Source organism: Aspergillus tanneri (assembly GCF_003426965.1).
Source record: "Aspergillus tanneri strain NIH1004 chromosome Unknown AapTan_7_pilon_pilon_pilon, whole genome shotgun sequence".
Lineage (NCBI taxonomy): Eukaryota > Fungi > Ascomycota > Eurotiomycetes > Eurotiales > Aspergillaceae > Aspergillus > Aspergillus tanneri.
In genome coordinates, this window is record NW_022984634.1 from 2,409,318 (window position 1) to 2,428,013 (window position 18,696).

Here is an 18,696-nt window from a genome sequence, read left to right on the forward strand (position 1 = left end):
TATATGCGCTCAACTGCCAGTGCCACGGCGCAGTGGGGAGAAAAGAGGGAGGACCACGATCATAATGGGCGTGAAGCTGTGTGGCATCTGTAGCCGCCGAGGGAGCAGGACAACCGATCTGATTGCACGAGCGGTAGAAGTCGGCGTAGAGAGAGAGAGTTAGTCTGTGAACAAGTCGGAAATTGTGATGGCAGTTGCAGCAGCGACGCGCCCAATCGACCGCCACGAAGCGGGGTCCAGCCCGTGATTTGCTGCGCGTGCTGTTCTGCGCCCCTCCAGCCTAAGACTCTGTAGCGCTCTGTACCATCGATCGCGACTCGTCCTCCAGTGCCGATTCCAGGAGTTGTACGCCCTCCAAGTGGTACACCTCGCGTGCCAAGTCAAGAGCGGTCCGGCCTCCCCTGTTGCGACTATTGATATCGGCTCCATGATCCAGGAGCACCTTCATGGCCTCGGTGCAATGATTGCGAGCAGCCAGCATCAGGGCTGTACAACCGTCTCCCGTCTGTGCATTCACATGAGCTCCTTGAGAGAGGAAAAGTCTCACCATCTCAACGTGGTTCTCTGCAGCAGCTGAGATCAATGGCGTATTCCCGCCAAAGCTGCCCAGGTTGACATGTGACCCATGCTCCAGGAGAGTCTGAGCAATGGTCACATAGTTCCCAGCGGTTGACCATATCAAAGGACTGAGTCCGCCATGGTCTTGGGCATTGATGCTGGCTCCCTTGCGTAGAAGCAGCGAGACGGTTTCCATATCTCCTATATGGCTGGCCGTCATCAAGGGGGTTGCTCCTTTGGTATCCCTCCCGTTCACATCAGCCCCTGCCTCGAGTAGTTCACATACTGCCGTCCGATCACCGACTACAATCTTGTTGATCAACGCGGTTATACCATCCCGAGAGTCTTGCATATCGATGTTTACTCCTCGGCGACGGAGGGAGGCAATCGCATGTCGATATTGTCCTTCTGCAGCCCACAGAAGAACACTGTAAATAAATCCGGGAAACCGCTCTTCGAATTGGACCCATCTTGCAATAAGCCAATTCATCAATGCATGGTGGCCGTTCTGACATACCCAGTCCAGTGCCAGGCGGTCTTCTATACCTGGGAGTTCACGGGCGAAAAGCTTCTCGTCGCCGTTAGTCAACCACTCGAGCACGATTTGCTCTCCTTGTCTTCCCTGGTCATCACTACTATTAACTCGAGCTGGTGGGACGGAATGCTCATGGATTTCAAATGCGTACAATGTTCCCTGTAGAGATTGTTTATCGCAGTGTTTTTGAGCGATATGCCATGCCATCCACCCCAACTGTAAGCAAAACTCTTCCCAGTGCTCAGACCGGTTGTCCATCCAATGCCCACGACGAGGAATCTTTGCATTTTGCAGAAACTTTACCCTCGGATCGCCTTCTAGGGCAAGAGACACATGTCTGAATCCATTCGACTGGACATTGGGCTCAGTGTGGACCATGGCCCGACGGCAAAGATAGCCCAGTTCGAATATAGAATGCTCAAACTCCTCTCCTTCACAGCGCTCACAGAACCAGCGTATCATTGCGAAGGCTTCGGGCCAGTTCCCACTTACTATAAATTCTTCCGCATGCACTCTCATCATTTTGGAGTCCGCGGCCAGTTTGGGTAGAAGGCCATGGTGTCTCAACACTGGGACTATGCATAGCAATGCATCCTCCCTTGAGCCCATTTCACTGGATTCGAAACAGTTGACAAGCTCATCTAGACGATCACTGTGGGCCAAAAATCCATTTTGCGAAGCGGGAAGTAGGTGGATATCCCCCCGGATCTCCTTCAACCCTTTCAACGCGCTGGCGAGAAAGTGGATATACATATCTTGGGCAACCATGAGTTCTAGCTCATTCTCAGTTTTCACCACGAGGATGTCCTTGTCGCCGGAGTATTCATCTGAATAGTATCCAAACATCTGCTGAGGAAATGATATCATTTTAGACGAGGCCATTCGTGCCTCTGTGTGCCGAAAGATCCATTTGTGGAAGTAAAGATCAGTCTCTTCTGCCTTGGCTTCTGACTCACTTAATCCTACAAGACGAACGAACCTATTATGGAGCCAACTTGAATTGGACCGTAACAGAGACCACGTCCGCAATCCAAGAATTGCCTCTAGCTCGTTGCCACCAACGTGCCATTGTAATGTATCGTCTGACCGCTCCAGCATGATGGCATAGGTTTCCACCTTGGGAGCAATGAACTTCTTGCGCGACTGGCACACAAATGACAGTTCAAAACTGTCTACGTCACCGGTGGCATCTTTCCAACTTGAAATCAAATCCATGGTCGTTTCGATCGTTTGCGCTAGGTTCTGAGCAACCTTTCGGATGGGCAGATTATCCCAAGCCCTATCAGGACTGTCACCAGCGTTGGATGTCAACTCCGCAAGTCGAGTTCTCAGCTGTATAAGCTGAGTTCCCGGATTTATCATTTGCATAGAACTCCCGATTGATGAGCCCGGTGAAGATGAGCTTGACTGGGAGGACAGCGGACCACTGGCTACTGTGGATATCAGACTAAATGATTCCACATCCTCAAGGAAAAACGCGAAGCTATCCAACTCTTGATTTTTAGAAGATGTCAACTGGCGTTCCTTCTGCTGAAGTTGATTCTCATTGGAGCTAATTCTCTTAGTTCGAAGACATGTTCGAACAATAGTCATCAACAGTGTAGAACCCATCTGTGCCAGGATAACGGAGGCGTGCAGGTCTCGAAGCCCAATAAACTGAACCACAAACCCTACCATTGTGATTACTATAGTGAAAACGAGCATAGGGCCTTTGCTATTATACCCCTGCCCTCGTATCGATTTTATATATGTAAGATCTTGAGTTGCCTGAGATCCCGGCCCCTCAGTGACTCCTAGAAATGCACCAAAGGTCTGATGGCCAACATCTTGTTTGCCGGGTTGCAACCAGTATATTTTACTTGGTTTCGTCGGATGCAGATAGTACTGGATCGATGAGCGTTCAATCATAAAGGCACAGAGAAACATCCCTGCGCAGAGGAATATGGTCCCGAACAGAAAAAGCGGAAATGCATAACTTGACACTGGTTCGTCGTCCTGGAAATCTTCTGGGTAGAGAAAAACAGTGATTCCCGAATACACAATAACACCTGCCAGATACCGATCAACAAATGCCTGTCTAAGGGTCTACGGGTCTCCATAGGTATGTACAGTGGTAACATACCTGCTTGCAACATGAAGCCCAGCACCGCAGCTGTGTAAAACCACCACTGACTTCTCCTTTCAATCCCCTTATTCAGAGAGAGATTGGGGATATCAAGTTCCGGTGGATGACCCTTCTCATCAAGAATCTCATATCCATTAGCTGTAACCCAGGCATTTTGCTGCAGTGCATCTCGCAGAGTCCCGATTTTCCTTGCACCATTTTTCCCCTCAGACTCGTCGTCTTCCTCCCATACCATTAGCTCCAGGATCCGAGGCCTACCAATCACTCGAGATATACCCCCTTCATTGAATATTTCAGCAGTGATATCCGAAACGCAGGATAGCAGCTCCTTCTCTACATCCCCGGGACCTTCCTGTGCCCGTCCGACAAATGCCCGTAGTGATGATTTCCCGCAGACCCGAATGACAGAGACCACGGCGGTTAGAATGCCTAATGGACATACGGCGAAGATGAAATTATCCAAGATACTGATTGACTCTGAAAGAAATTGCTTTGTTGGACGTTCTCCGAAGAGGGTGATAAGAGGTGACTGGGTGGAATTAGCATTTGTCCTGGTTCCCTGAAGGGAATAAAACATAGTATTGAAGGATATGTGAACATACGAAATCTATAGCAAGATTATCTGTGAAATAGTCCCAGCCACTCGCCCATACTGAGGCAGGTAGAAGAAATGTGATTAAGATGAAGTGCCACAACATTGATATCGGCATTGAAGTAGATTGTACACAGACCAACGAAGAAAGCCATCTTTCCCAGGGGAACATGCCATTGTTAGATAAAACTAAAACTCGCATACCTCGCAATCATAGGCAGTCAACCCGCATCCAGGTTCTACGGCTAAGGGCATCAGCCTTGCAAGATGCCTGCTGGAAGCCCCGAATGTTGCATGTCGGCGCTTCAAGAGACGCAGTTAATTTAAGCCCTCCAACTTTTGTCAAAAATTGGCAAGACAGTGGCCCGCTGCGTCGTGGATCGACGCTCTTGATCAGCTAGTGTTGTTTCAGTGGTGGATGTCAGCGCTTAGACTCCCGACGTGTCTAGTCGCTTCATCACGAGGTGAAATGGAATGTAGCTGTGGTCGTTTATTATTAGACCATACGCTACGAACTCCAGGATACTCCTGCTGTCTTCTAACAAATGATAGATTGTTTTAGTAAAAATAATAGCCCAGTCAGATTACATTCAGGGCTATTCAACAACACCCTACAAAAGGATCGTAGAACTGTCAATCTACCACACATCCAATGATTCCGAGTGGGCCAAAGGGAAATTAATCCAAGACAATAAAAGAGACCACCAACGCCTTCCATGTCAACCAGCGATAGGATGATGGTGATAAAACAAGACCGGTCCAGACGGCATTCGACCCAAAATCCCACGAGAACAAATAGGTATTCAGGCAATAACCAAACTAGAAAATACTATTCACAATGTTGGAACCAATAGTAGCACCGGCACCGAAGATTGCTAGATAGATGGGAGTCAGTAATCACATGTATATTCCAGAAGATGTAGGTCAGATTAGCATCGCATAGGTCCACGCTCTAGAGCACCCTTAAGAGAGTGTCTGAGTGGTGGGGAACCTACCAGCGTTACCCATCTTCTTGCCAAATTTCTTGCCATGCTCCTCAAATTTATTGCCCTTATTGTCCTCCGGATTAGCTGGGGCGCCGCTCTGACTGACTTCGAGAGGCATGTTTCCATAACCAGAGGGAGGCGGCGAAGAAATCCCCTTATCCTGGATCACATTGACGTAGCTACGAGGGAAGATACCCTCGAGGTTGGTCCGCTCGTTACGTCCGCGCCACCCTGTTAGATAGTTATCAGCCGTTGATCATAGGGATAAAGGAAAAGATGACAAGGGGCATTACAATCGGCATCATATGTTCCAAAACCTGAACACGATCATTTGGCTGCAAAGCCAAATCACCGGGGTCCGTTGGAGTATAAGCGTAGAGCGCGGAAGCAATGGATAGGACGGGCGGAACTTGGGGATAAGCCGGCGGGGGAGGGGTCGGGTTGGCGTATTGCTGCGGTGTGGGTGGTGGCTGATAATTTGCTTTCTCGTTCAACGAGGTATTGGTGAATTGAGTTGTTGGAGGCGAATAAGGAGCAGGAGCAGGAGCAGGCTGAGCCTGAACTGGAGCAACGACCGGTGGCGACGGAAGCTGTTGTCGAGGCGCGGAAACTGAACGGTCGTTCTCCGACGGTAGTTGAGAGAGGATCGAGGAGAGTTGTTGTGGAGTAATGACTGAGGCATCTGCGAGGAACTCAAGTTCCTGTGAAAGGAAGCGGCGTCAGTCGGTGTCCAAAATATAATTATTACATGTGAGAAAGGCATACTAATCGGACAGTGCGGACGGATCGGTTGGTCATGGCCCTGACGAAGTCTTGGGACGCCATGGCTGGCAAGGGAGACTAAGAGAGCGACAGAGAATTCGAGGATAGGCTGATAGAATACAGGTAGAGGGACAGGAACGATGAAATTAAAGGGAGAAACAAGAGCAACGCATCCAAAATAAAAGAAACGGGGAATGGGAGGATGTGAAACGATGGGATGGATGGGAAGGACCATAAAGTTAATCATTAATGGCCGCCATTATGGGTTGGTACCTGAGGCCATAAAGCTGCTTGGCAGGAGTCTGTTGCATGTCTGCCTAATCAGGTCCAGTGCCAAGGAACATTCATCCATCTAGATAGATCCATGATAGATACATGGTTCACTTGATATCCTGAAAAATGTAGTTGGGTATACTGCCACTTCTACTAACTACCCTTCGAGTCTTTTCACTTCCAAATTGCCAGAATTATATCTGAAACATTTGTCCCCTTGGTGCATGTATATGGCTTCCTAGACATGCCCCATATATCCTGAAGACTAGTCTTGGAGTACCCAGCACTAGATGGTATACTAAGAACCCGGGCACATTGCTAGTCATGGGCTCTATTGGTCCTAATGCTTTGTTTGACGTTTGGTTAGTTATCCTTTTTTTTTTTTTTTTCCCTGCTGATTCCTTCGATCGTGAAGTGTACAGCATGTCCTCATTATACCCGGTGTCTTCCGAAACCCGTGGATAGTGTTGATGTAGTTTTGCACTATTTTGCATAGTTTATGCGATGTCAATGAGACTAAATCCGTGGTTAATGGCCCTGTCACCTTCGTGTCTTCATGGGGTCTAAAAAGGTCGGCCAGGAGAGAGGACTTTCCAAGCCAAAATGGATACCATAGTTTCGGCCTCTCAGAGTAACATTATAGGTTTCTGTATCAATCATAATCGACGAGATGGTCATAGTTAGAGCGACGAAGAGAAATATATGGAATCCGCCCAGAATGGGTTTCAGTCGCTCGTTTTGATTAATGATCGTGTGACAAAAGTGTCCTATGTATTGTGGCAAATAAGTTGGCCGCCAGGGATGATGTCTTTACTGAATGTTGCGATTTGAAAAAAATTCGACCACAGCAGCTATAATTATCGATCACAAGATCCTCCTAATCGCGCCCGGTCTCTCGGATATCTCTTCATCGATCTGATCAGGATACTAACATCGTGGTGGACAGTCCAATCTGAAGGCTAAGATGGAAGTTATAGAGGGCTGCTAGAAGTCAATCCGTACCTTGAGTCAGGACCGTTTATGACTTAGCGAACTAGGAACTGACTCATCACGAGCCACACAGTGACACAACCAGCGCATCTCGATATCCTGTCTATTGTTGACTTTGACTGACTTCAACTGGAGAGCGACCGCAAGAGCAAGATGTCAGATACGCTAACCACAACCGGACTAGTGCGTCCCTCTATTAGGACTCCGCCATCGAGAAGCTTCTGTGTCATTGATATAAATTCGGTGGGCTGAGGACATCCCTCCTTCTGAGCCACAACTCACGCGATCTAACGCCACCTGCCTCCCTTCTCAGCCCACCTCCCCACGACTCGCCCCTGTACATTCAACCTTCGACAGTCCGTAGAATTTCCTTCAAAATGAGCGACTGGGACTCTGTTACTCGCATTGGCGCCAAGAACCGCGGTGGCCCTGCTATTCGCGAGACCGTCGTTAAGGGCAAGAGTGCCTTGAATGCAGCCCATCGTCAAGGTTTGGTGATTGGAACGGAGAAGAAATATGCCACTGGCAATTCTGTAAGTCATCCCAAACCAGATCCTTGAACCAGCCCCGTGAGGATCAATCTAACTAGGAGTACTAGGCTGGACGATCTGGAGCCGTTGAAGGCCAGCACCTGACCAAGGTCGACCGCAGCGACGATATCGTTAAGCCCAAGACCGTGGGCTACCAGGTTGGAGATGCCATCAAAAAGCGCCGCAATGAGGAGGGTTACAAGATGACGCAAAAGGAACTCGCCACCAAGTGCAATACCACTGTTACCGTCGTCCAGGACATGGAGAAGGGCACGGCCACGCCTGACCAGAAGGTTCTCAGCGCTATGGAGCGTGTGCTCAATGTGAAGCTGAGAGGGACCGACATCGGGAAGGAGAAGTTCCCCAAGAAAAAGTAAATTATTCGGGGGTGAGACCGTGACTTTTTCTTCGGGGATGAGGGAATGTTAGAACGAAGTTTTCCTATTGTCTTCTTTTTTTAATGCCCCTAGATGTTTTGAACTTTCGGTTGTTACGTTATGCAATTTATGAAATGAGATTCCATGTCTATTTTGTCTATTTACTGCTGGTCAGACGAGTACTGTCCTGGCATCAAATACGGAGACCACAAAGAAAAAGTCTATATAGATCTGATAGAATACCATCCTACCACATTGCCAATAAGATTGATTCTTGTATGAAACAAAGCAAAGCATGAAAACTTTGAAGAAATGAGTTTCTTTTGGGACACAAAAACAGGAAATGATACCAACTCCGATATATCATGGAATCAATGAATAACCACACCTTCTACCGTTCGTCTTGCTCGTCTACTTTTGGCAGGAATGTCTTCGCCTCATGTCACATACATACGGTGCGTAGAATGGAAACTGCACGCTTCGCCGTCCACTTCACCGTCTCAGCTGCTCCCTCTCGACTTCGTACATGAAATCAAAGTAAGGCTTGTCGAAATGGTGCACACGGACGTAACCGTCCTCTCCTCCGGAGGCATAGGCAGTACCGGTGGGGTGGGCAGAGACAGTGTTGAGGGGGCCGAAGTGACCACGGACACGGCCGATTTCGTCCTCAAAGACCTTGTGATAGAAACGAGCCTCGAATTTACCTTGGCGGGCGGAGGTGGTCGTAACATCCATGGCAGCCTGTCCACCTCCCAGAATCACGTACTCCTTCTTAGCGGTGATACAGGCGGTGTTCAGGGGCGTGTCGGCAACGTAGGTTTTGAGGATGGCGAGGTTACGGCAGGAGATGAGCTGGGTGTGCGTCAGTATAAAGTTGCATAGCAAATAAAACGCAGGATAGAACATACTTTGGCAGATTTATCTTTCGAGGCTGTGATGAAGTAGGTGCGGTCTTCAGAGAATTGGATGTCGTTGATCTGGTGGTCGAATTCATGAGCTTGGACATTCTCCAGCTGCTCACCGGTCTATTGTCATAAGATGTTAGCACGGCGTGCTGAATTTCCTAGATACAGCACTAGCAGCCCTGCTTATGTTCTCCCTCCCTCCCTGGGATCCGTACCTTTGCATCGTATTGGCTGACGCTGCCATCCTCATGACCAGCAATGATGTACTTGCCGAGATAACTCCAGCCCGCAACAGTCGCTTTGCTCTCAGCGCAGGTAATCCTCAGGCTAGGCTCATCAGACTGAACCTCCAGGTTGCCACCCTGACCATCTCCATAGCTGACATCCAGCACCGCGATAGTGCCCAGAAAGCCCATGCGCTTCTCCGTCACAGCCAGCAGCTGGGATCCGTCGGGTGTGAACTCGACCCGCTTCACGGCCGTAGGGAAATCCCACACCTTAACACACTCGCCGGTCTTCACGTTCCATAGTCGCACTGTGTTGTCTGCCGAACCCGTCGCCAAGAGGATAGTGTTGGGGCTTACGTCCACCGTCCAGATGGCACCCTGATGTCCACTGTAGGTTCCCAGTCTCTCGCCGTTAGCCGACCACCACGCACACACAATTTTATCCTTCGCTACGGAGAACAGAAGATCGCCATCGCGGTTGAATTTGATTTGGTTGAGGGACCGTTCCTGTGGGTAGGTTGCATATCAGTTCATCTGATCTTTTTCGAGGTGAAAAAGTGAACAACGTACATGGCCAGAAAGCAAGATAGGCCTCATGCTGGGCCGACCAGAATATGATTCGAGGAAAGGCGACGGAGATGAAATCAGGTGGGATCACAGCGAGAGATCGTCTGCGACCGATAAAATGTCCAAGACCTGCGTTATGAGGCGGGAAATGCTGGCGGATTGCTCTCTTCGTCGGCGTTGGTTAGACTAGTGAATTTCATCGCACAGTCCGGGCTCGCGCGCCAAGACTTTCCTGTTCAGACCGTTCGTACGGTAAGAATGGCGTATTGGAAGAACCTTTCCTCCGGTACGGCTTTTGCACGTGATGCAGAGCAGCCCTACCCGCCATCCATCCGAATCCGGTTAGAACATGTCAACTGCCAGACATGTCGATGGGCTGACATAATCACATCTTGGAAGAGACTCATTGGGAATGGCAAAGGAAAAACAGAACGAAAGGAGAGTCAGATCGTGGAGGTGCCATAAACAGCGGGTGAACCTCATTCTTGCAATAATATTGTCATTTTTCTATTGTGGTGGTGGTTGTATTGCTTTTTCACCTGTAATTCCTATTATTCATAATTATAATTGATTTTGGTCGACAAGTTTCCCTATCGCCATCCAATCCGCCCTCGGAGGACCAGAACTGCATTTGATGCCATTTTCCCCCGCCCGTTCGGCGACTCTTCTACCCCGCTGCGCTGGCAAGGCGAAGTGTTGTTCCCGTCATTTGCATTCTTTTCATCACCACCGTCTTCTTGCCTCGTTCCCTGTTAATTTTCCTCATTGTTCTGTTGGACGCAGTGCCTTGACTGTCGGACCTGGTTCTGTACCGTTCAGAGATCTCACTCGTCCCTTCATACCTCTCCCCCGCCGCCTATTCTCCAGCTCTTCGATTGTCATGGCGGCCACTAAAATCGATGGCACGCAAATTGCCAGGAACATCAGGGAGGGATTGAAGAATGAGATCGCGACGATTCAGCAGTCCAGTCCGAGATTCAAACCCAGCTTGGTGATTTTCCAGGGTGTGTGATCCCCTTGTCTCGAACGTCATACCTGGGGTCGTAGTGCTAATGGAAATGGCTACGTATAGTGGGCGAAAGATCGGATTCAAGTGAGTCTTTTCGGTGGGTTATTTATTTGGCATAGGGCAAGGCTAATACACTCCGAAGGCACGTACGTGCGCATGAAGTTGAAGGCTGCTGAGGAGGTATGTTGCTGCCGCTGGCTGCATATGGCATCTCCACTGACACTTCCGTTCCGACAAGGCGAACATCCTCTGCAGAGTTGTCAATTTCCCCCAATCTATTACACAGCCAGAGATCTTGCAGGAAATCACCAAGGCCAACCATGACCCTTCTGTGCACGGCATTCTCGTCCAATTACCTCTTCCACAACATCTGTCTGAACACGCCGTCACCTCCGCAGTCGCTGATGAAAAGGATGTCGATGGTTTCGGGGCCATCAACATTGGTGAGCTGGCTAAGAGGGGCGGTCATCCCCTCTTCGTACCTTGCACACCGAAGGCTGTGATGGAGCTCCTGCGCGTGAGTGGAGTAGACCCCGCGGGCAAGCAAGCTGTGGTTCTTGGCCGGAGTGACATTGTTGGGAGCCCAGTCAGCTATCTGCTGAAGAATGCAGATGCCACTGTGACGGTGTGCCATTCGAAGACCCCCAACATGGCGGAGATAGTGAAAACTGCGGATATTGTTGTCGCAGCAATTGGGCAGACAGAGTTTGTCAAGGGAGAATGGCTGAAGCCTGGCGCGGTCGTCATTGACGTCGGCATTAACTACAAACCTGATGCCTCCAGAAAATCTGGACAGCGCCTTGTTGGTGATGTTGATTTTGAGTCTGCTGCCCAAGTCGCTTCTCAGATTACCCCCGTTCCCGGTGGTGTTGGCCCGATGACGGTAGCCATGCTTATGCAAAACGTGGTCAACTCGGCCAAGGCGTACTTCGAAAAGCAAAGGGATAGGAGCATCACTCCGCTACCACTGAAGCTGGTCCGCCCCGTCCCCTCCGATATTGCCATCTCTCGCGCGCAATATCCCAAGGCAATTACGGATATCGCTTCCGAGATCGGCATCGCTCCGCATGAGCTTGAGCCTTATGGCCATACGAAGGCTAAAGTTAGCCTCGAGGTCCTCGACCGCTTAGCTCACCGCCGAAATGGAAAGTATATCTTGGTATGTGGCATCACTCCAACGCCACTTGGCGAGGGCAAGTCGACGACCACTCTGGGACTTACCCAAGCGATTGGTGCGCACTTGAATCGCATTGTGTTTGCCAATGTCCGCCAACCGAGTCAGGGCCCTACCTTCGGTATCAAGGGTGGAGCTGCTGGTGGTGGGTACAGCCAAGTTATTCCCATGGATGAGTTCAATCTGCATTTGACTGGTGACATCCATGCGATCACGGCCGCCAACAACCTTCTTGCCGCGGCCATTGAGACGCGCATGTTCCACGAGGCTACCCAGAAGGATGCTGCGCTGTACAAGCGGCTGGTCCCCACTAAGAAGGGTAAGCGTGAATTCCAGCCTATCATGTTCAAGAGATTGAAAAAGTTGGGCATTACCAAGACCAACCCCGATGATCTTACCGAGGAAGAAATCCACCGGTTTGCGCGCCTTGACATTGACCCTGAGACCATCACGTGGCGCCGGGTATTGGATGTGAACGACCGACACCTGCGGGGCATTACCGTCGGCCAGGCCAATACCGAGAAGGGCCATACTCGTGAAACCGGCTTTGATATCTCCGTCGCGAGCGAATGCATGGCCATCCTTGCGCTGAGCAACAGCCTCGAGGACATGCGCGAGAGGCTGGGACGCATGGTGGTGGCTACATCTAAGAGCGGAGATCCCGTTACCTGTGATGACATTGGCGCTGGCGGTGCTCTGGCGGCGCTGATGAGGGACGCCATCAAGCCGAACATGATGCAGAGTTTGGAAGGCACTCCCGTGCTGGTCCATGCCGGCCCCTTCGCCAACATTAGCATTGGATCAAGTTCGGTGATTGCCGATAAACTGGCGCTGAAGCTGGCGGGTACGGAGCCCGATGAGGACCACGATGCCAAGACTGGGTTCGTCGTGACTGAGGCTGGATTCGACTTCACTATGGGTGGAGAACGGTTCTTCAATATCAAATGCCGGTCCTCTGGTCTATCGCCCGACGTCGTTGTTATCGTGGCCACCGTTCGCGCCCTCAAGGTTCACGGGGGAGGACCGGAGATCAGCCCCGGAGCAGCTTTGAACGAGGTCTACCGGACGGAGAATGTCGATCTCCTCCGCAAGGGCTGCGTCAACATGAAGAAGCACATTGAGAATGCGCGGCTGTACGGAGTCCCCGTGGTGGTGGCTATCAACCAGATGGAGACCGATACAGAGGCAGAGATTGCCGTTATTCGGGAGGAGGCCATGGCGGCGGGCGCCGAGGATGCGGTGCCGGCCAACCACTGGGCGGAGGGCGGAGCAGGGGCGGTGGACTTGGCCAAGGCGGTGCTGACGGCGAGCTCCAAGCCCAAGGACTTCCAGCTCCTGTATGGAACCGACGGGACGATCCAGGAGCGCATCGAGCGCATCGGCAAAGCTATGTACGGAGCGGCGAAAGTTGAGTTCAGCGAGCTGGCGCAGAAGAAGGTGGACACGTACAAGGCGCAAGGATTTGGGCATCTCCCCATCTGCATTGCCAAGACGCAGTACTCGCTCAGCCACGACCCCGCGTTGAAGGGAGCACCGACGGGATTTACTGTTCCTATCCGGGATGTTCGCTTGGCGGTGGGCGGTGGGTATCTGTAAGGGTACTCTCTGAGAAATGATGAACAAGATAGACTAATAGTTGTTCTAGGTACGCCCTTGCGGCGGATATCCAGACCATTCCTGGGTTGCCCACTGCACCGGGCTATTTGAACGTTGACATTGACACGGAAGCCGGGGAGATTGATGGATTGTTCTAAGAACGGTCTTCTTATTTCTGATTATTCTTCTCTATGTAAATTCTTTTGATTTTGTTCTATCTTTTGCATGATTGGCTCTCGATACAAGGGAGGGCTTTCACGAGCGATGTTTACTTCAACATATACGAATGGGAGGGGGTGATTCAACAATGACATTAGACTAGAGGATGCGATAGTTACCTCAGGTAGTATGAATGGATCTCGATCCATGGATAGCTCCGGAGTTGGGCTGCAACGCCCCGAGCCAACGTCCGGATATCGCCAGTTTCGGGCCCCGTTGACCCGCTCCGATGCCGCGGGAAACGACGGTTGGGCGCGGGAATATTCTGATAGAGCGTCTGTAGAGAAGGAATTGAATAAGGGAATGAGTAGAGAATAGGTATTCATCAGATAGATCAATGAACAATTCTCAGGAATCGTTTTTTCGTGAGTTTTTTTGACAGTGAGGGATGCCAGAGAAGCAGTATACCTCTGCCGGCTTCGGCGTGAACGGTGGGCGGAAAGGGGAAAGACAAGAAAGGGCGGTCCTCAAGGAGTCACCGGGACAAAGCATTCTTGGATAAGAGCATCCTCTCTCCTCTCCTCTTTTTCTTTTTCTTCTCTTCTTTTCTTCTCTCTGAATATCCTCATCTCATCTCAATCCAAGACTGCGCGTATTGTCCGGGAGTCTCCACCGCCCGCTCCTTCCAGCCGAGAACGCTCCTCGGGTATCGCCAACAATCGTCAAATCAGTACTCACTGTATTACTGATCCCCAGAGGCGTGTCGCCTCCGTGCCGACTGTCCCTGCCGGGTAATCCCTCTGTCCCTGTCAATCCCTCAGTCAATCAGATCCCTCTCAGTCGCGATGATGAATTCGCTCCGGCTCCATTCCGCGTTGGCTCCCCGGGCCTTCGCCTTCCCTCGGCCAGCCCCTCCATCTTCCTCCGCTTATCGCTGCCTCTCTTCTTCTCTCTCATCCTCTCACTCAGCTTCTCCTTCTTCTTTCTCTACTTCCTCTACCTCGCTTCGTTCGCAGCGTTCCCTCGTCTCGGCTTCGTCTGTTCTTTCCCCCTCCGTTAGCTCTGTTTCCCCCCGTTGGACCTGGACTCAATCCCGCACCATGGCAACCGAAGGTACGAAGATCAAGGTCAAGAATCCCGTAGTGGAATTGGACGGTGATGAGGTATGTCTGAACTTTGATTGACGTGGCTTGATGTGCACGACGCCCCGGTGTTTATATATTTACCCCCCTTCCTGCACATTTTCGTCACCGCCATGCATCCGCGCGGGGAAACACGGCGACTGTTTCCATACCAATCACCCGAGGTCCTAGCCAAACGGGGGCGTCCAATACATATGACTGATCACTGCTGACCACTCACTGCCGTAGATGACCCGTATCATCTGGAAGGAGATCAGAGAGAAAGTAAGTCCCGCACGCTATGCCATGCATGTATGCCGTTTCTCCCCGATCCCAGGAGACTGACATCGCTTTGTGTTTATAGTTGATCCTGCCGTATGTCGTCCTTACACCTAACCTGAAATTGTTACTCGTTTGGGATCTGCCCACTGAGACTCGAGTTTAGTTTCCTCGATGTCGACCTCAAATACTATGACTTGGTATACACCCCAACAATGCACCAGTGGTGCGATTGCCTTCTCCAACCTCTGGGATCATTAACAATTATGTGCAGGGTCTTGAATACCGTGACCAGACCGATGATCAGGTCACCATTGAGGCTGCCGAGGCCATCAAGAAGTATGGCGTCGGTGTCAAGTGCGCTACCATTACCCCAGACGAGGCTCGTGTGGAAGAATTCAAGCTGAAGAAGAGTGCGTGCTCATCGTCTCTCTTCTGGGATTCAAGGATTAACCCTGCTTTTCTCCAGTGTGGTTGTCGCCGAATGGTACCATCCGAAACATCCTGTACGTCTTCCCTCCCCGAATCCCCGGACTTCTTACTGGACGCGGCACTAACCAGCATGGCAGCGGCGGAACGGTCTTCCGTGAGCCTATCATCATACCCCGCATCCCCCGCCTGGTGCCTGGCTGGACCAAGCCCATCATCATTGGCCGTCATGCCTTTGGAGACCAGTACCGAGCCCAAGACCGTGTGATCCCCGGCCCCGGCAAGCTAGAGCTGGTCTATACGCCAGAGGGTGGTCAGCCTGAGTCGATCAAGGTTTTCGACTTTCAGGGCGGTGGTGGCGTTGCACAGACCCAGTACAACACGGATGCCTCCATCGAGGGTTTCGCTCATGCCAGCTTCCAGATGGCCCTCCTGAAGGGTCTGCCACTCTACATGAGCACCAAGAACACCATCCTGAAGAAATACGATGGCCGCTTCAAGGATATCTTCCAGGAAATCTACGAGACCACCTACAAGAAGGACTTCGACGCCAAGAACATCTGGTATGAGCACCGTTTGATCGACGACATGGTGGCCCAGATGATCAAGAGTGAGGGCGGATTCGTCATGGCCCTGAAGAGTAAGTAACCCATATCTGTGGACAAGAACGTAAATCCTAACGAGAATCCGTGGTAGACTACGATGGAGACGTGCAGTCGGACATTGTTGCCCAGGGCTTTGGCTCCCTGGGTCTGATGACGTCGACCCTGGCCACGCCGACCGGCGAGGCGTTCGAGTCGGAGGCGGCCCACGGCACCGTGACTCGTCACTACCGCGAGCACCAGAAGGGCCGCGAGACCTCAACCAACCCTATAGCCTCCATCTTCGCCTGGACCCGAGGTCTGGTGCAGCGGGGCAAGCTCGATGAGACTCCCGACGTGGTGGCTTTCGCGGAAGAACTGGAGCGCGCCTGTATCGACGTGGTTAACGACGACGGTATTATGACCAAGGATCTGGCTCTCGCCTGTGGTCGCAAGGACCGGGAGGCCTGGGTGACCACCAGGGAATACATGGCCGCCGTGGAGCGGAGACTGAAGGCCAACCTCAAGGCTCGCCTTTAAATATTGGGCGAGGTTCAAAAATGATGATGATTCTTATTGTTATTCTATGAAGTTAATGTGCGACCACTGGTCGCAGTCAACTACCGGGTTCAAAAAGGGCGGCAGGCTGCAGACGGTCAAAGTGTACATAGGCAAAGAAGGATAAAAAGACCTCGGCCCTCCCTTGCAAGGAGGAATGGACGATGATGCATGCGTTTTTCTTTCTGTCATTATTGGAGTTTTTTTTTTTTTTTTTTTTAATAGGCCTTGATCTGATGTCCTGCTCTGCGCCATGCATTATGAGATGTTCTGTCTGTTACTTTTAGAATAATCCATTTTTGGTCCCATCCACCCATTGGAGTTGCCTCTATGCCTTACTCATTCCATCTTTTTTTTTCAACTGATTTCATTGTATGCTTTGTTCCTTACTGTGCACATTGGGATCTTGGTGCGAATCACGGTTGATCCAATGTCCTTGACGCAACTGACTCGGGATTACTGACGCCATCCTTCCTCGATGTCGATTGAACGGCAGTTGCAGAATCTGGTCCCGCACAGGAACTGACTTCTATAGCCTCGGTTGTTGGTCTTTGTATATATACACAAGCCCCAACTGAGCTATGTGGCCGTGCTCAAACTGCGGTGCTTGACCTCAACGCGCAGGATGTACGTGCTGCCTGTCGCCATCCCCTTTGAGTCCTTGGCCGCAGTGGCTGTCTCACTATGGCTGTACATGCGGCTGTATTTCATGCGGACGCTGGGCTGGGATGATCTGCTGATTGTTCTGTCGTTTGTAAGAGGATACTCTCTTCCGAGTATGTGCGGGTGGTGTAGCAGTTGGCGGATTTCGTCGTATTTGTTGAGAATCTCGGGGAAGAAGCTATGTCGTGAGGTGCTAGGATAGCGGTGACTGGATAGTATATTGAAACTATCGTGCGATCTAGTATCGCTTGGTGAGTATATTCTTCTATCTGCGAGAGAGAGCGTAGACAAACGCTTCCTCATGTCTACGTGTCCCTTTGCCCCTGAATATGATATATCACATCGCTGCGGGACTAGGATATACGAAGGTGCCTTAGGCATCCTGATTTCCAACAGTATTCGCCTTTCTGGTCTTAAGTATGCGCGGTCCCTGGTTAGCGAGCTTATACATGAATACTGACCGCGACAATCGGGAGTCCATTATAACCTCGGGGATTGAGAGGCGACCTTGGATCCCGCGACACTTCGTCAGCAGATGAAGGTACCTCTTCTGCCGTGGCCCATTGACAGGATCCTATTTCTCTCTGACCCTATCCAAAACGCTTTATGGATCACCAACCCATAATACAACATATCTCTTAGCTTCACCAAACTATCCACGGTTCTCTTGTATAGACGACGGTTCCCTACGAAATGCTAACAGATCATCCTTCTGGTTACATTTATCTGCGTTGTCATTACTGGACTGTGGTTGGTACTCAGAGCGTTTTTCTTCTGCATTCCTGTTTGTGGATTCTGGGACCATAGGGCACTGCAATACTGTCTTCCCAAGGATGTGACTTGGTGTCTCAATGCCTCCATCACGATTTTCACCGACTTGATCGTCGTCATTCTACTGATGCCGGCATTCACCCGCTTACGACTGCCCACAAGACAGAAGGTTGCCCTCCTTCTCGTGTTCGCCCTGGCACTGTTGTATGAACCCTTCCCCTGTCGATGAGTCCCTACCGCAGAATCAGAACTAAGCACAATATACTCTCTCTCAGTGTCTGCGCAACCAGCATGGCCCCGTCTCGCTGGAGGGATCAATTGGTTACATGCCACCGATACATCCATTCCCCGGCCGATCCCCATTCTATATAACCCAATCAATTGAACAAAATAAAACAAATGAAAACTCAATACTAACCCAATCGATGATACAGAAGCCAACGCCCAAACTGCAGTATGGCCCTTCATTGGCACCAATATCGCCCTCATCTGCGCCTGTCTTCCATACATCCGACCTCTCCTAACTCATTTCTTTCCGCATCTCTTCCCCTCTGACTCTCAACGTGAAAAAATCTCCTGATCCATGTTTGGCCAGTCCCGGGCATTCACGTCCACAAATACCGGTTACGCCGCTAGCATCACTGGGGACTGTTCAGCGGCCCTCCACCGCATCAATGATGGGCTGGAATTATCTACTGATCGCAGTGTCATTTCGATCTTGGAGGGATTCATATAGCGAGTCAGCTGCATTGAGATTCGAATCTCGTTGATGGTATCGATGATGATGCTCGCTCGGTACAGGTTGTTTCGCCGATTCGGCGGCGAATTGAATCCTCATCCGTAGTTATCTTTCTCTCTATATCTTCCCCTCTCTCTCTCTTTTTTCTCTCTGACGGATACTGCATGGTGGATATCATTAGATAGATAGG

General features: G+C 50.7%; 5 protein-coding genes across 5 annotated transcripts; 3 read left to right on the top strand and 2 right to left on the bottom strand.

The window, feature by feature from the left end:
• Positions 1–280: 280 nt before the first annotated feature.
• On the bottom strand, positions 281–5,621 carry ATNIH1004_007388 (ankyrin repeat domain-containing protein; the record flags this gene model as incomplete). The annotated part of the gene is made up of 6 exons (XM_033572013.1): positions 281–3,141; positions 3,216–3,747; positions 4,648–4,685; positions 4,806–5,027; positions 5,149–5,497; positions 5,562–5,621. The coding sequence occupies 6 exons, from the start codon at positions 5,619–5,621 to the stop codon at positions 281–283; spliced, it is 4,062 nt and encodes a 1,353-aa protein (XP_033425328.1).
• A 1,577-nt stretch (positions 5,622–7,198) lies between these two features.
• Positions 7,199–7,728, top strand: mbf1 (multiprotein-bridging factor 1; the record flags this gene model as incomplete). Its single annotated transcript, XM_033572014.1, has 2 exons — positions 7,199–7,354; positions 7,420–7,728. 2 exons carry the CDS (start codon positions 7,199–7,201, stop codon positions 7,726–7,728), a joined length of 465 nt encoding a protein of 154 aa, XP_033425329.1.
• A 492-nt stretch (positions 7,729–8,220) lies between these two features.
• tif34 (translation initiation factor eIF3 subunit i) lies at positions 8,221–9,457 on the bottom strand (the record flags this gene model as incomplete). The annotated part of the gene is made up of 4 exons (XM_033572015.1): positions 8,221–8,580; positions 8,637–8,753; positions 8,849–9,367; positions 9,431–9,457. The coding sequence occupies 4 exons, from the start codon at positions 9,455–9,457 to the stop codon at positions 8,221–8,223; spliced, it is 1,023 nt and encodes a 340-aa protein (XP_033425330.1).
• Positions 9,458–10,307: 850 nt separating this feature from the next.
• Positions 10,308–13,364, top strand: ADE3 (C-1-tetrahydrofolate synthase; the record flags this gene model as incomplete). Its single annotated transcript, XM_033572016.1, has 5 exons — positions 10,308–10,431; positions 10,500–10,520; positions 10,579–10,616; positions 10,723–13,202; positions 13,256–13,364. The coding sequence occupies 5 exons, from the start codon at positions 10,308–10,310 to the stop codon at positions 13,362–13,364; spliced, it is 2,772 nt and encodes a 923-aa protein (XP_033425331.1).
• Positions 13,365–14,465: 1,101 nt separating this feature from the next.
• Positions 14,466–16,315, top strand: IDP1 (NADP-dependent isocitrate dehydrogenase; the record flags this gene model as incomplete). Its single annotated transcript, XM_033572017.1, has 7 exons — positions 14,466–14,528; positions 14,736–14,771; positions 14,851–14,861; positions 14,932–14,965; positions 15,040–15,178; positions 15,235–15,834; positions 15,891–16,315. The coding sequence occupies 7 exons, from the start codon at positions 14,466–14,468 to the stop codon at positions 16,313–16,315; spliced, it is 1,308 nt and encodes a 435-aa protein (XP_033425332.1).
• Between the last annotated feature and the right edge of the window lie 2,381 nt (positions 16,316–18,696).